Source organism: Elgaria multicarinata, chromosome 5, assembly GCF_023053635.1.
Source record: "Elgaria multicarinata webbii isolate HBS135686 ecotype San Diego chromosome 5, rElgMul1.1.pri, whole genome shotgun sequence".
In the NCBI taxonomy this organism is placed as follows: Eukaryota; Metazoa; Chordata; class Lepidosauria; order Squamata; family Anguidae; genus Elgaria; species Elgaria multicarinata.
The window spans coordinates 70306204-70323906 of record NC_086175.1 but is presented as its reverse complement, the minus strand read 5'-3'; the positions used below and the strand labels follow the sequence as shown (position 1 = coordinate 70323906).

The 17703-nt window shown below is 39.4% G+C and overlaps 1 protein-coding gene across 1 annotated transcript in view; it reads right to left on the bottom strand.

Moving 5' to 3' along the window:
* Positions 1-17703, bottom strand: part of C2CD2 (C2 calcium dependent domain containing 2) — a 39075-nt gene that overhangs the window by 9812 nt on the left and 11560 nt on the right. The window contains exons 3-11 of the mRNA XM_063126599.1: positions 14572-14691; positions 13201-13305; positions 9898-10020; positions 9562-9682; positions 7345-7453; positions 4641-4702; positions 2286-2425; positions 1994-2165; positions 611-724 (exon numbers count right to left, since the gene is read on the bottom strand). Of these exons, the coding sequence (XP_062982669.1) occupies positions 611-724; positions 1994-2165; positions 2286-2425; positions 4641-4702; positions 7345-7453; positions 9562-9682; positions 9898-10020; positions 13201-13305; positions 14572-14691 (1066 nt within the window). The remainder of the gene's footprint in view (positions 1-610; positions 725-1993; positions 2166-2285; positions 2426-4640; positions 4703-7344; positions 7454-9561; positions 9683-9897; positions 10021-13200; positions 13306-14571; positions 14692-17703) is intronic.

Here is a 17703-nt window from a genome sequence, read left to right as displayed (position 1 = left end):
AGACATGGTAGCAGCCACGAGATGTTTAATCTCTCCTTCAACACATTCTCATTATGAGTACTCTTAGCTAGGGTATAATAACCTTGCAAGATGAGGTGCTAGAAAGTGCCACAAGAATTTCTGTCACCTTTTCTCCATTAGGAGAGGAGCAAGAATAAAGCACAGGGCATCAGAATCATCTTTATAGTTTTAAGGCAAAATTCCAATTTCTGACATTCTTAAAACCATTTTAGTTCTTTTTTTAGAAGAAGCCAGCCTGCATTGGAATGGAAGATCTTTTCTGTGCTTCTGTTTGTAATTGGCTTTCTGTAATCTGCATTGAATACTATTTTAGAAGTTGAAAAGTTCTAAATAAAAGAAGCTATCACCTCCTAAAAGAAGCTTTTATGCCGTTATGTTTTTCAGGATGTGAAAGCTTCTCATGAAACCACATAATAACATGGATATTCAGGAGAAATTCACTGCACCGTGGCTTCCACTTCAAAAGCGGTCATGGGAACCATCCATACGCAAGTGAAATATTTGATTGTCATATGTATATTATAGCACAAATGTAGTCTTAATTTCATCCTATGCACCACAAAAATGAAAGCAAAAACCTATTTTTTACCTGTATCTGAAGAAGATAAAGCTTTGCTTACGGAAGCTTTCCGACAACAGATTGCTTGAACAGACAAATCCTTTTCAATCACCTTCATTTTAGCAGGACTTTGGACTGGTGACTCTAACACATAAAATACTTCAATTATTTTTCTCATTTACACATTTAAAAAGCATGTTCCTTAATAAATGCCAAACTAGACAAGATATGAGAGTTCTATAAAGAAAGGTGCGATATAAATGTACATACATAAAGATATACCAGGGAGTATCCTGACACCTCTTTTAAAGCTTAGAAATAGTTTCTACTCATGTTATGAATGGAGAAGCTCGTCATGAATTCAAGTGGTACAGAACTGGACATTCTTGACAATTTGTAAAAGCAAAATTATAGCTGGCTGGTTCAGATCACTAGTGTTTGCAATTTCTCTCACAATACAATTTTACACTTTTTTTGGAAAGTGAATTGATATCTACAGTATATATTATGATTTTCATACCATAGTAAGTTTACTATTCATGCCCACATCTTGCTACTTTTAGGACTGACAGACAGGTTTTAAACAGATTTTAAAAATAGACTCATCATAAATTAGTAACAATTCATCTTCTATATTGCTCCCAATAAGATTTCACTTGCACTTTCAATAAGTATTGTGGGTTTGCATACTTTGATAATCTCAGGATTGAAGAAAATGGATAGCTCTATAATTTAGCTCATGCTATAACCCTCTTGCTTCTGCTTTCTTGTCTGTTTTTCAACAGAACTGACAAACCCACCCAAAGCCTCCTGATGTCAGAAATATTTCTAAACTTTTTAATTTCTTATTTTTTAGTCAAGAACTGCTTACAATGCATCTCTTGGGAAAAAAAACCACCCACATCTTGGTAAACAGTGCTTGCAAAGTATTTTAAAGTTATCCATGAAGTAAAAGAATCTATTTAAAGGTTGTGAAAGTTCTCATGTCAGAAGCTTCTTCATAACATTTTTGAAGATTTCTCCTCCTGCACCTATCACCTTGGAAAGGATATGACAAAAACTGCACTCTCTCCTGTACCAATGATACTAGAGAAAATAAGGAAATATTTCACTATTCAACAATACATGTGGAATAATAGTGAAAACTCTTTAAAAACAGGTATTTTATAGCTACAAGAATGAGGCACTGATTTTTAAACCCACAATGAAACCATTGTACTAAAGCTAGCTACAGAAGTAGTTATAGATTACATTGGTGCTGGATTTGACTTTGTGTAAATTCATCAGTTACCAGGACCACAGGTTAAGGAAATAATGGGTGTGCGGACTTCCATTAAAAAGTTAAATGTATCAAACAATTAAAAACAAAGTCAAATTTCAGGAAGAATCCAGAATTTTCTTCTACTTTTTCACCTAAATGCAGAACAGACGATCTCCCTTCTATGAAAGGTTTGGCTTTCACAGCAGTGACAGTAGTAACCACAGTCCCACAGGGCATCACAGTCCGATCCGTCTCTATTTTTGCAATAGGGACCTTGGCAGGAACTTGTAAAGATCTAGACTCTGAAGGTTCTATGTATGAGAACTGGAAAAAGAGGGGGGGGGAAACAGGTTTTAAAATTCATATAAGGACGATTCAGAAAAAGTATGTTGAGAGACAGAGAGAAGACGAAAAAGAAGCCAGCTATAAATTTGAAAATTCTACCTCTGCTAACACAGATCCTACTGTAGAGCTATTGCTGCTACTGCAGTTGCTGAACTGGCTCTTCAGTGCAAAACTTCTATGTCCAGAAGGCTGCTTCCTGAACAAATCCAAAGGTACAGTAGCTAAAGCTGAGAAGCCACCTAAATCAAACAGAAGCAGTTCATTAACAACAAGTCTTGAGTAATCAATATGGAAGGTTATTTTGAGAACAAGCTCTAATTCAAACCCTTTGGGGCATTTCAAATTGAAAACTATAATTACCATAGAAATAAAGCAGAAGAGAAGAAGCTAATTTGCACTAAGAGTTTTTCCTAATAACCCAAACTTAACTCTTAAACTGCTTGACTGAAGAATGGAAGTACTGGAACTGTCAGTTTCTGGGAGTCATTTATTTATTATTTTAATTAAAGTTTTTCAAATAAAGAAAACATGCTGAAGATTTTTTTAAAAAAAACACACACCTATAAAAGGTATAGTAGAGTTATTGATAACACAGCCACCTTAAAGGTGCAATCCTATGGTAGTGGTCGGAAACTACCAAGTATCGTCCATTTTCTTCTGCTGCCCCTTACCCCCTTACGCCTGGAACGCTCTTCCAGAACATTTGAGAACTACAAATTCAATCACAGCTTTTAAAGCTCAGCTAAAAACTTTTCTTTTTCCTAAAGCTTTTAAAACTTGATTTTGCTCTGAGTTTTATACTGTTAGTTTTACTCTACCCTGTGCCTGTTTGGTGCATTCTCTTCCCCTTCCTATTGTTTTATTATGATTTTATTAGAACGTAAGCCTATGCGGCAGGGTTTTGCTATTTTATTGTTTTACTCTGTACAGCACCATGTACATTGATGGCGCTATATAAATAAATAAATAAATAAATAATAAATGCAGGGCAGATGGAGGACATAGCTGATCCTTGCCTCTGTGCTCCGCCACTCTGCATTTTTTCTAGACAGGCAATTTGCTAGCTTCTCCAGTTTCCTCCTCTTCACACACCCTTGACTGCCCCCTTTCTCCTTTCTCTGCACTCAAGTTTCCAAGTGCTAAAAGGTAGCCAGCATGGTCCTCTCTGCTGGCTATGAAGGGGAAGGAGCAGGGAGCATAGTTGATTGGTTCCAAGGTCGGAGCTGGTAAACTGCACAATCCTATGCCCCCCCTGACAGACAGTGTCTGGGTGGGGCATAGGATGTCTCCCTAAGATGACAAATAGAAACTTGGACACTGGAGAGAATAAATCATAAATGTTAATCAGTCAGGTTTGATCCAGGACAATTATGATTAAGAAAAAGTAGTTGAACTGAAAGATCCTTATTGACAATAAAACACATGAGAACCACATTGCATTAAAAACTATCCAGCTGGGTGTGTTTGAAGCTTATTTTTTTCTTTGTGTGAGAGCTACCTGGAAAAATTACTTGGGAGGTTTTGAACTGAGAGGATTTACCTAAAATAGAGTCTGGGTTCAGACCATGTGATAACCAATAGTTGGTTAAATAACCAACTGTTAAATTGTTAAACTGTTAAACAGTTGGTTATTTAACTCATCATGGGTTTTTGTGTTGTGTGGAGGGAGTTTTTTAACCAACGCAGATTTTCGGCAGCAATGGCTGATGGGATACTAGCCAGAAGACTAAGGAGGAATAGAGGGTAGGGGATGAGTGAGTGAACTCAGTGTAGTCAACTCAATGCTGATCCTAATCCTCACACAGTTGATTAATATCATGTTGTGTGGGGAGTAAACCCTAGATAAACTGTTGAGTTGATTATTAACGCACCATTGATTATTGTGTTGTCTGAACACAGCCAAAGTCTGAATGAATACTTTCATTTACTTTCAATCTCTTCTCTCTCAGGAATGAGAAGCTCATGCAACCATGAAAATCTTGACAAGATCTGACCCCCAAAACCACCACCACAGTAATCCATTCATGCATATTTATACATATGCTTGAAGTATAAGTAGCAGAGATTCCCCCACCCCCCATTTAGATCAGTATCATTTTCTCTATGGTAGCATTCCATCTAAATAAATGCCCAGCTGTTTACAGTGCAGACAATCATGTAGGTTTGAAAATTTCTGGGGGTTCCCTCAAGAATGTGACAGGTTGAAGTAACTGCACACAGGAGAGGAGGAATAATGACTACCATCAGCCTCCTCTTAAGAAGAGGTCGCCAGGGCCAGCTCTTCAGTAGAAAACAGTGAAGCCTCTTCAAGGTTTCATGGAAGACTGTTTACAAAAATCACAATATTACAAAATTCTTATTTCTTGTAGATGTACTGAACTGATAGGACTCAAGATATTAAAGGTTTGTAAAATAAAAATGACACATATATGATTAATTGTCTACAATACTTACCGTCTTGTTCCTCATTTTCTACAACCTTTACTTGCAGGTCTTTTGATCTGGCATTTAATTCACTGGGAACAAACAAAACAGCATTTTAAGAAAGTATTCAGACAAGCATTTAGTTCCGTATTTTGGAATATAGGCTGCTAACTGCAGTCCATCTGCAGTTAAAGGTACAAGATCCTGGCCAGGAAAAAAAAGGCATCTGAGCAAAAGCCACCAAATTTATCCAATGTTAGAGAACTTACTTTGTAAGTCCATTGTAGTATGAAAAATGTATGTTACTTTGGGTTTTTGAATAAGTTGATAACTACAAAGAAAATGTTAACTCTTCACATTTAATTGCTCTTTTTTTTTAACAGCCTGAAACTGCAATCCTATACACACTTACACAGGAGTAAGACCCACTTAACTCAATGGGACTTACTTCGGAATAGACACAAATAGGATTATGCTGTTAGATTTACTGAGTGAAAGATTGTAGGCTTAGAGAAGAAAACTGCACAAACAGCAGATGCCTTCCCATCCCCAAATGAAGTATGTATCCAACTACAGTTTCACTACCCACACCACTACGATTCTGGTCTGCCCCTCCCCAAAACCAAGGGTCTTTCCAGATAGCAAGAGAAATGCAGGGTTAAGATGTTAGCCCTCCTTCCCTCAGTCTGAGAATAGGCTTGGGATGTGCAACCTGCAGCCCTCAGTCCTAATTTCACAAGACCTCTGGAAAAAGTGAACTGTTTCTCCTCTAATAGCCTCCTATGTATGGAGGAAGAGCGGGGGAAAGCATGGGAGAATAATGGGAGGGGCACTAGGGAGTTTTATGAATCTGACTCACAGATTCTGCAGTGGACTGGCTTTTCCCCTGCTGGGCAGATTACACGGACTTGCAGACTGTCTTCCTAATCTTTGGGAATTTTGTGCAAATCTTTTCATAAAAAAAACCACCACGCAAAAATAAAAATAAAAATTGGCCAAAAATGTGCATTTCCCCATATGCTAATGTGTGAAAATGTGCATTTGGGGGGAATTTGCACATTTTTGCACTTGTGAATTTGCACAAATTCAGAAACCAAAAAAATTCTGATTCCGTCGACGGGCAGACGATGGAATGGAAGGTGTTTGACAATCTGTAAGACACATACAGAACGGATTTTACACAATCCATACATCCCTAGTCCCCCCCGCACACTTCAGCTCTGGCCTGCCCATCACCAGCATGCAGCTGGTGATTGGAGAGAGGGGCCATAGCTCAGTGATAAAGCATGTGGTTTGCATGCAGAAGGTTGCAGGCTGAATCCCCGGCATCTCCAGGTAGGGCTGGAAAAAATCTTGCCTGAAACCCTGGAGAGCCACTGCCAGACAGTGTCAACAATACTGGGCTAGGATAGACCAATAGCTTGACTCAGTATAAAGCAGCTTCCTGTGTCCAAGGGAATGTCACACTAATAGTCAGAGTAGAACAAGCAAATGGAATTGAGTTTCCCTGATTAGAAGAGCAAGAGCAGCTCAGTAAGGCAGGAGATTCAAAGGGCACACTAAGCCATGGTTAGGCTGCTAACACTTTTGCAGCAAATGGTAAGTGAGCATGTTTAAACTGTGGTTAGGAATAGTTCACATGAAATGCTAAATCGTGGTTAATACGACATGCTAAACCATAATGTTTAATGCTTAACCATTGTGGCTTAGCATGTTGTCTGAACAGGGTCAATGTGTGGTTCATCATATCAGGAGACACTTTCTCTGGGCAAGACCTGTCCTCTCAGTCCCAGAAGCCCAAGCCTGCTTTTAAACATACTACTGGATGAAAACTCTCCTGCTTGAGTTAGGGGAGCACATTTGTGCTGTACAATAAGGGGGAGAATACGTGGAAATTTACAAAATGGTTCGGGAAAAGAGAGAAAAAAAATCTTAGGTGTTGTATCTTTTGTCATAAATCAAGTCAACTGATGTCCTGGCATAACAAACTCTACAGAACAGGAATGTCAACTGCTGGAAAAGTGGCATTTTCCTATTATTTATTTATTATTTATTTATTACATTTATATACTGCCCCATAGCCGAAGCTCTCTGGGTGGTTTACAAAAGTTAAAAACAGTGAACATTAAAAACAAATATACAAAGAATTAAAACCATCAAAAGCTTAAAAACAACAATAGAATCTGGATCAACTTCCCCTAACCTGGTGCTCACCAGATGATTTTGGTACAACTCCCACAAGCTCAGCTAGCCTAGGCAATAGTCAGGGGTGATGGACTTCATCGTTCAAAACATCTGGAGAACACCAGGATGTGGAAGGCTGAACTAGATATTGTCTGTTGAGTGCAGACAAAATGAGATATTCAAACAAAGATGCATGTTTTAGGATCCAGCTCTGTGTGTATCCTGCCAGTGTAATGGCAGTACTCTTTTTGTACTAAAGAAAACATAGTTTGGGAAACACCTAATTCTCCTGTTAGAAACCTCATTACTGAAGCTGTCCATTCTCAGAGCAACACATGTCCCATAGTTTAAGACATCACAATTTAGATATTTCCCCCCATGCATTGGATCCAGAATAATATTTAAGAAACACCATAATCACCACTTACAAATGCTAAGCAAACAGGATCTACACCCTCTCCCCAGCCCCAAATAATGGCATTTGGTGGAAAACAGAAGATGTGACATTTTCCGTTATGCTTATAAACATTTTATTGAAATCTTTACTTACAAGATGAACTCATCTTTCCAAGCGAGGTCCAATGGATTATTGGCAACAGAGCTGGAAAACCTCTGAAAAGGGTCATTGAGTTGAATTATACATGTTGGCTTAATGCTGCCTGTAATGAAGGTAATAGAGGTGAAGTTAGTTCCAAAGAATTGCTTAAAAGGCAACTCTTTTATGCATTTCACAATTTGAATGGATCACTGGCAAGAAGCTTCTAACACTCATCCAAGGAGTTTTGTGTGGGTAGTATGACCTGTACCAACACAGAAAGCACTGTAAGGCTTATGATCTACATAACGAAATGGAAGTAAAATGGTAGAAAATGTTAAGAACTTAAGATGCGCATGGCTCCCTGTGTGCAAGCCGGGGAGTAACCATTCCTTTTATGAGCAGGGAACTACTCTGTGTGCACAATGGTGTTGTATGCAAGAATCTTAAAAGACACCAGAGACAGCTTCTTAAATGCTACTTTATTCTCAGCCTACACTAAAACTGAAACTCCAACAAACACAAACTCCAATCTTCCTGACTCCACCCTTCACTTCCTCTTCCTCCCAGCTCCCCTCCATGCCTCTATTAAACTCCCAACATGCAATTCACCTACCACAATACTACAAATGGGAAATGCAGAGCATTTTGTTTAAGAACAAAAGCCTTGTTTTCCCCCCTAAAATAGAGTTTTAGATCAGGCCTTTAATCACCAGAAATGCATTTACAGAGGTAAGCTGAAAGAACAGCTTAATGTTTTGAAACTACTTCTATTATTTTTATTGAATTTTATTATTGGATTTAATTGTTAGCTGCTCTAAGTAGTGCTTAAGCGCCAGAAGGGCAGGACATAATTTGCAATATAAATAAATAAAATAATAATTAAATACTTTGGAGACTCAGAAGTGTCCATTAGACATCAACCTACTAGGTCTTCATTAAGAAAAATATGGCCAAACCGCAGTTCAAATCAAAACAAAAAACAAGTACTATGGAAGAGCATACTGTTCCAAGATCAATGCAATCAAAACTGGTCCAAAATTCAGAAAGTAGCGGGGCAGGGAACACAGCTAAAAACAGTATGTAATCAAGGCTGGTGGAAGATTCTAATTTATACAAGGTGCTTACCCGTAACGCTTGCCTGCCCTAAATTAAAGGAAGTATGCAAGCATGGGCTTGTAGAGGCTTACAAAACCTGATGAACAAGTTATAAATCGCCTCTTCAAACACATACTGCATGACTCACTGTGTTATGACCACCTTGAATTTTTGGCTGGTCAGATTTGCAAGCTATGTTTAAAAAACCACGTCCAGCCATCAGTATAACAGCCTCAGTCACTGAATTCTTCTCACCAAGCTCAATATATGCACTATGATCTTATTTAAACCACAGAAGCCCCACTGAGACGCACATATATACAAATAAAAACCCACAAGTATTCATATAAACCTGTATGCCACTACAAAGCTCAGAATGACTAGGATATCCCAACAAAGGTACTGTTTTAAACCTGCAGTTGGTATTGGTTGCTGCCTCCCCACAGTGGCTGTGTAGGAACCAATTGCAATGGAAGGGTCGGGGGTGGGTGGGGGGAGGACATAGAAAGATGCCACTATTACACCGGCTGCAAGAATAGATGGGACTGAACCTGCCTTCCCCTTCCCACACCTATAAATTGTACTGAGAAAAACTGGTTAGGCTATATTTAAAATGTAGCTGTTTCCTTAGATTGGGACTGATATCCAATTCTACATAATGCCCTGTTATTATGACAGGAGACCCATATTGCAGAGAAGATTCCTTGGCAAGCACTCTGTACGTAAATATTACCCCACCCTTGGGTAGAGGCTGGACCATCTAGGGCCAAGGCAGGGGGGCTAGATCTACCCCTACTGCAATAGGCACTCTTGAGAATTTAAATTTTGCAAGGGTGTTGAGAAATGTCTCCTGAAGGCCTGTCGTCCTGTCACAGAACTATAACATAAAGGATAAGGAGGAAAATTATGTTTGAGATATTGTCATGCTATCAAATGTGCCTTCCTATAAAATTTCCCCAATCTTGATGCTTGTGAGAGAACACAAGTCAAAAACCAGCCAAGCCTACTATGTAATACTGAGGTGAAGTCCAAGCCTTTTCTGTGTTTATGGGATGCCACACGTTCCACTGCTTGCAAAACAAAAAGATTATACTATTGGGATTGGGGTGGGAAGGAAACAATAAGTTATTTTACCTGCAGTGCTTTGATTGGTCAGTGTAGCTTTGATGCTTTTTATTAGCAATTTTAGTTCATGAGCCCTTGGAGGCTTAGGAGGACTGGTGCCCTGAGGGAGAGCTCCTGTATTCAATACACTCTGTTAAAAGGAAGCAAAACAAATAAGCTATTACAGATAAATGCCTACACTTTATGCTGCTCACATCAATTAACTTCCAAAATGTCATGTTATATTACAGTAATGCATATGCTTAACATATGTGTATGAATTAATCATGAAGCCCTCATAACAGCCAATGCATTGAATTACCATGAATATGAAGTCATAGCAGCAATGAAGAAAGAGTACGCTACCTGTATTGCCTTTATATCTGTAGGTTTTGTACACAGAATCACAGAGGGAGATGCTGAATTAATGAGATTCTGCAACACACCTTTAAATGTTTCTGACACTGCACATACCCCAGCTGTCTTGTCCTAGAAAGAGAGGAATAATTACATTGCTTATAAAATCCAGAAGAATCACACGAAAGAAAGCCTCTCTGGGCCGTTTCGTACAACCCAGCTGGCTCACTGTGGGTTATTTAACCCTTGATGAGCTGCAGTGTGCTGGATGACATTTTAAATATGCAACCCTGAGCAAGGTTGCTGTGTTGTGAGAATCCAGGCACCTTATTTAAACAACATTCACAACCAACCAACCAACCGTTAACCCTCAAATAACCCTCAGTAGCTAGCTTCACTTTACATGGCAACCCCAACTTGGGGATGCATATTCAAAATGTTGCCTGGCATGCTCCTGACACGCACTGCAACTGACTGTGGTTAAACAATCCACGATGAGCCCAGCATGTTGAGCAAACTGAGTCATTGTCTTCCCTGGCTCACTTACTCAAGACATTGGACCTATCTGCTCTACAAGCACAGTACTGTAAAAACACTTTTTGTTCCACTTCTCTGCTAGAAGAACGCTAGGCTTAGAATGCCTTGCCCAGGTTTTGGAAGGAGGCAAACATCTGGATAAACATGAGATCCCCACCAATGCCGTGACGTACATACATACACAATGCACAGTAAAAGCTTTGGAATTGATCTAGGTTCATAACATGAAGTATATGAGTAGGCAGAACTGGACATTTATGCCTCAGTGATATCTGGACTTATCATCATCATCAACAACAACATTTAAATACTGCCTTACTTGCTAAGAAGCCATCAAGGCAGCACACCAAATATAATAGTTATATAAAGCTTAGTAAGCAAAGAGCCAAATGGCAAAAAAAAAAAAGAAGTACACCACAGTTTCATTTTCTGTATTGATGTTATGACCTGCCCTATCTCAAATGACAAGTAGATGGTATTTTAAAGATATTTCACTCACTCGAAGCTTAATTGGTAAGCTTTCTTGGTCACACTTTGGGCATATGACTAAAGAAACATTTGCACTTGACTTTCCCAATCCAAACCTTTTAGAGTTCGAGACTGTCAACTAGCATGTGGTAGGGGTGATCCAGTAGACACTGTACTGTACATCTCGACTTTGTCAAAAACATTTGAAAAAACTCCCTCATCATTGCTTGCGCTCAAAGGAAAACATAGCAGTCTTTGTTTCTGGTTGTTAGTCTGTTTCATAGTGGTTAAAGAACAAGAAGCAGAGAGCAGAAATCACAATGGAGGGATGTACGCATGGGGATTCCCCAGGGAACTGTATTGGGATTGGTGGTTTTTAACTTGTTCGTTAATGATGGTGGGGTGAGGGGAACAGTGAGATGGCCAAGTCTGCAGATGACACCAAGTTATTCAGAATAGTAAAAATAAAAAGGGATTATAAAGAGCTCCAAAAGGTTCTCTCCAAACGAGTTGAACAAGCATTAAAATGGTGAATGCAGTTTAGTATTAAATAAATGTAAAGTGATGCACACTGAGACAAAAATCTTAACTGCAGTATACTGAGATGGGGACTGAGCTGGCAGTGACTGATCAGGAAAGAGATCTTGAGGCCATGCTGGATACCTCAATTAAAATACCAATCCAGTGTGTTGTTATGTAAAATCATACATTGGCGCCCATTTGTGTGAATGGGTTCCTGAGGTTAAAATGGAGGCAAGTTATCAGGAGAATCAGGCAAGTTACCAAAAGAAAAAGGCTGAAGAATTGAAAAACAACGTACACGCTGAGTGTAGAATTACAAAGCTGACTGTTGAAGTAAACAACAAGATGCAGGTAAGTAACTGAGTTTGGGGAAAACATGGGACAGAAGGTACCAGGTAAGAGAAGCCTAAAACTGCATAATCTGTATGCAGATAATGCGGGGCGGCAGAAAGTGAACGGGGAAACCATTCTGCTACTGGATGCTGTTCAGTCTACTTGATCTCACTCTTGGAGTCTGCTGGTTTGGAAACACTAAATATATTTCTCTTACTTACAGAAAAAGACTGTTCAGAGGACATTGTAAAGCCATGATGCACTCAATTAGAGCAACAATCAGAAGCCAAATCAGGAACCAAGTAATGGGTATTTGCCAAGACCCAAAGCACAAATCACACTGATTGGTTGCTTCCTGGCAACCCCTCTAAGTCATTAATAAAAGTGCTGATCCATACAGCTCATCAAGAAGGGTCTGCAGTCATAATGCAGCATTATGATGGTTTGCTGACTAGGCACCATTTACTCTGAACAACCTTGACAAAAGAAGTGAGTCCTTTGCATGGGAAGCCTGTGTGGATGATCATCTATGAGCAATTTTTAGCCGTGGATAGTATTCTTTTAAAACAGATAATTAACGTTAGTCTATCATCTTTGGCTAACAGAACAGGTGTATAGGTTGCTGGCATCCTCCAAGCGTATACTGCTCATTAAGACGTCAATCGCGCTCATCCCTCTAACTCCCTAATTTTTAAATGGAAATGTTGGGCTGCAATGACTTATTTGTTTTATTAAGACTCTAAAATTTTAGAGCCAGCTTTTTCTATTATTGAATATTTAGTAGGAGAAACAGTAGCTGGATCCAATCTTGCCCTCTATGTGATAGTTCAGCAAGCAGTCATTGGTGACTCATGGGTGCTGCCACGGCTGCTCTAAAGGGCCTCTTAACCTTGGGGGTGGCATCTGAAAAAGCGCCCCCTTCTGGTAGAAGACCACCCACAGCAGTTTGGATCCCACCCAATAAACTACTTGAGACAAAGAGCAGCCTCTATTGTTGCACCACAAAGGGCTTTTAAGACTCTCAAGTTTTAGAAGCAGCTTGATGTGTGGTGCAGGATACTGATCTTCAAAAGGAAAAAGATAAAGAAGGACAGTAGGGAGTGTGGAGTTAAGACACTGTTCTCCATATTATAGCAAGTGCTAAGAGATTTGTAGACTATAATTATACAAGTGTGTATCGGAAGCAGTGGCTTATAATTACTCATAAAAAAGAGCCTTTCATTTTAATCCTTTCAAAGGGCTGTGCTTCCAAACCAGTATGTCATGGACTGCAGCTACAGCTCCTGCTCCTAAAGGTACTTATTTGGAAGGAACTCCTATTGTGCGCAAAACCAGTGTGTTAGTGATTATTTAAATAAGGGACAGGCAAATATTTTATGTGCTATTGTAAACATTCATTTGAATGTGTAGTTTTGTCAGAAGTTAGCTACGAACAAATGCTAACATATTTACCTCTTGCAGTTTCACAGGCTTGACTTCAGTGTTTGTTTCTGAGGTGTAGATGAAAGACCACTTGACCCGGATGTTTTCCTCTTTGGATTTTATTGAAAGTTCCAGCTGTTAATATGATAGATTATTAAGACTGCCATTTCAGTTTTGCTGGTATAAACAGACCTTATACCTTAAATCTAGACACAACTGTTGGACTGTTCAACTGTTCAACCAGAAAGTTTCCTATTGCCAGAATCTAAATATTTTTATACTACTAGATTTTTGCTCTCCATGGCCAAAACTGGAACCAAGCTCATGCAGGAAATCAACTGCAGCCATTTTCTTTATTATTAAACTTCACTTATGATCAGTGCTATAAAGCTTAGATCCCCTATGTGCCCACAGACACCTCCCTTGGTGCTCATCAGGCTTCCTGATACTCCTGATTTTTTAAAAAATGTTTAAAATAATAATAATAATTAAAACATTTTAAAAAAAACTTTGAGGCTGTAATGCTGCAAAGTGAAGTCCTGACCTCCAGCACCATCAAGAATGCCTCTGGGCTCCAAATGAGCCCCAGAGACATTCTTGAAAAATAAAACAGGTGAGTGTCTGCTTTTGTTTTAAGGTACACCCAGCCACCCAGTAAAAAGATGAGGGATGCTAGGGAGCATCCTGGGAGACTAGGGGCTCATCTACACCAAGCAGGATATTCCACTTTGAAAGTAGTATGAAAGCGGTATATAAAAGGCAGGAGCCACACCACTGCTTTATAGCGGTATTGGAGTGCACTGCAGGATCTACACTACTGCTTTATAGTGGTACTGAAGTGCACTGACAACTGTTGGGGCCCATCTACACCAAGCAGGATATAACACTATGAAAGTGGTATGAAGGCGGTATATGGTATGTGTCATGGGCCCCAACAGTTGTCAGTGCACTTCAATTTCGCTATAAAGCAGTAGTGTGACTCCTGCCTTTTATATACCGCTTTCATACCAGAATATCCTGCTTGGTGTAGATGAGCCCTAGAAGAGGTAACGGAAAGCTTGTGTTGTGTTTTGCCCGGTGTGTTCACACACATGGTTAGGTGGTTTGTTTTCCGCCATGGTATGTGCCTTGTCATGATGGCAAACTGTATTTGATTTGACAGGAAAGCAGCTCTATAAAATCCTGCTTGCAAGGAGATGAGAACAGAAATGGCTGAGCCCATTTGCTCCTCCAAACCATTGTTTGGAAGATTGTCTCATTGTAACCAATATATAAACTTGAAGAGAACTTCTGAAAAGAACTCTACTTACAAGGATATCTAGACTAACCTAAAAAAACAGAATAAAACCTTTTATTATAGACATCAATGGAAGATTTATAGAAAGAAGTTTGAAACATTACCTGCAAATGAAGTGGAGATAGCTTTACATTGTAAGACTGACATTTTGCAGTAACAGGTGAAGTATGGGACACATTGAGAATAAAATGAAAAGCATTTCCAATTACATTACAAGAGACCACCTGGAATAAAAATGAAACATGGCTTTATAAGTGGGTGCATTTACAATTATGTGTATTTATTTATTTGAATGTTAAGTGGCTGAAACTCATTGAGCCTACAGTTCAAGTCTTGACTGTTGCAATGCATTTGGTCTAAAATAAGGAAAAACCAGGAGTTCCCAATATCAATAATGCAAGCACAGAAACTTGACCACTAGAACCAAAGCTTATTGTGTACATTTAGAGTACATTTCTTTTAAAATACCTAACTAAAACAAGTGAGGACCTCCAACAAAATGCTGCATTGTATCCCCAGCCTCTGGCGGTTGTGTCCAAGTTCAGCGCTTCAGCCATCCTGGAACAGGAGCTACGTAGCAACATTTGGACTCACTGGCAGGGAGTGGAAGAACACCTTTAACCCAACCACCCACCCCCAAACTCCTGGAACCTTCTCATCCTTCACTATATAGTGCTGGTTATCAGCCCTCAAACTGTATTTATTTCTGTATCTCAGACCAAGCGGCTTCTAGAGATTTGGAAAGGAGGAAGATGGTCTTTCCCCCTTTCGTCCCTCCTCAAACTTCCCTGTACAGTTCATGGAGGGCAGTTTAATCTCATGGCGCACATTCCCACCTCCAGAATTCTTAACTAAAAGCTGTTAGAGCTTCAGCGGGTCAATTCCTTCTCTCCCTTTCCCGTTTTTCTCAGACCACCACCACCACGTTCTATGGAATTTTGAACAGTGGGATGGGGTAGGGAGATGCACTTGAGAGAGAGACCAGATTATCCACAGTTTTGCTTTGTACTCTACCAGCTGAGGGCGATTTATATTTCCAGTCAAACAAACCTTCCTCAGGTTGCACCGAAAGGTAAATGTCCTTAAATTGCCCCTTCAGTCTCTTTCTTAGCCCAAATCCAGCACTCATATGCATGCAGAGCTTTGTGCTCCATTGATTGATGTGCAGCTGTTTTAAAAAGTTTAAACAACTATAAAAACTGCAAAACTACATTTTTTCACAATAAAATGAGTGAAAAATAAGATGTGAATTAGAAAAAGCATGAACTTCTGTCTTTGCTGCTACCTTCTGTTTCTGGATAGACAAGCTGCTTTGCAATCCCACCTAAACTTAAATGTTGGATTTCTCTTGTTTTCAATCATTTCTACTAGGGTTGGGAAGAACTAGGAAGTTCCATCTATCAAAAATGGGACAAGTTATTTTAGATTTTCTTATTTCTATAAGTTCAATTGCCATCAACAATCTATAAGTCCTGGAAGCTCACAGGTCCCTTTCAGGCTATTTTTATTTTTTATTTTTAATGACTCTTTTATCCGATTTTTATCCTCCTGTGTACCAAGGGAGTCCACTGAGGGTGAAGAAACCACTACCTTACTTTTGCTTGGTCCTACCTGGCTTCCAAGCAGATAGGTAAAGTGTCTATTGGAAAAGTGATGAAGATGATTTCTGGTGTTGATATTTTTACATGGTAATATCAAAATACATCAAGTCAGTTATTTGAGCCACAAGACGGAGGTCATTTGCTCTGGTCATTTATTTCAGGCATACCAGTGCCCCAGTTCTGTTAAGTTAGCTGTGATTAAATTTCATTAGACTCAATGGAACAAATTCATCTAACTGGATCTGAGACCATGAGTCGTATAAGCACAACTCTCAGATTAATTGGTAGCTTCTAATATCTGAGAAGTCAATGACTTAACTAGCAATGACTTTTAGAGGAAGATATATTATTATGGAACCAGATTAGTTATTTTCTGCCAAAACAAAAAAACAAACAAACAAACAAAAACAGGCCAGGTGTTCAACTTTAAAAATGAAAAGCAATTTTAAAGAAAAATACAACATGACCAAGAACAACCCTCTTACTTTTTTCCTCATGCCATTTGAAAATTAAAATAAAGAGATTTAGAAATTAGTAAATCACATTCTATCAGTTGAAGCCCTAAAGTTCTGTGTCAATGTATCAGTTCCTGGAGAAAATGTATCTGACTGGGGTCTTTTCATCGTCCTATCAAAATACACAAATATTTTACATGCTACCTTTGTAGCCATAGATTCAGCGTGCAAAAGTTAGCTCAGGACTGTAAGATTAAAGTAAGAACACATTGACCAGGTTTACATGTTCACAGAACATGCTCAGTTGCAAGCCACCTAATTAGCATAATTACCCACATGCGTTGCCATGATGCCCAAACCATCCCAGCTACTCACCCTTGCCTGGTACAGATATTACAACAACCAACGCCCAGCAAAGGAAATTATGCCAATTAGGCACCTTGCAACTGGCATACACAGGGAAGGAAAATAAGCTACTGTGGCTTATTTTACCTCCATATCATGTGAACCAGCCACTGTGGCTTCCTTAAGCTGTTGTGCATTCTGGGCACCATTTGCCTAATCACGTGCCTGGGTGCAGCTTGTTGTCTTGTCTGAACCCAGGTAGCATGGCTTGGTGGACTGGGAAACAACCCTCAAATAACCTAAAACAGTTCATGGGTTATTTGAGAGTTGTTGCTCCCTCCAACAAGCCATGCCACCTGGGTTTGGATGACAGGACAACCTGCATCATGGCAAGTGATTAAGCAAATAGTATCTGGCACTTGCCATAGCTTGGTGATCATGAGAACTAGCCTATTATTTTATGACAATTATCATTATTGCTTCTGCTAAAGTTTACTTTAAGTGTCCTCAAGTGAACCACGAGACTAGTTTCTAAACCAGAGGTGGGAAATTTGTGCCCTTCCAGATATTATTGGACTGCAGCTTCCATCAGCCCCCACCATTGGCTAGGGCTGATAGGAACTGCAGTCCAGCAACATCTAGAAGGCCACAAGTTGCCCACTCCTACTCTGGGCCTACTGGCAAGCATGGAAAAGTGTTTCCTCTTTTCATTCATTTTCTACAAATCTTTGAAAACAGTGACAAAGGTTATTATAATCTCATGCTCTGCTTCTCTTTCTCAAGGTATCTTCTTTCCCTAAGAACAGGTTTGCCTAGCGATTCCTATGGACTACTT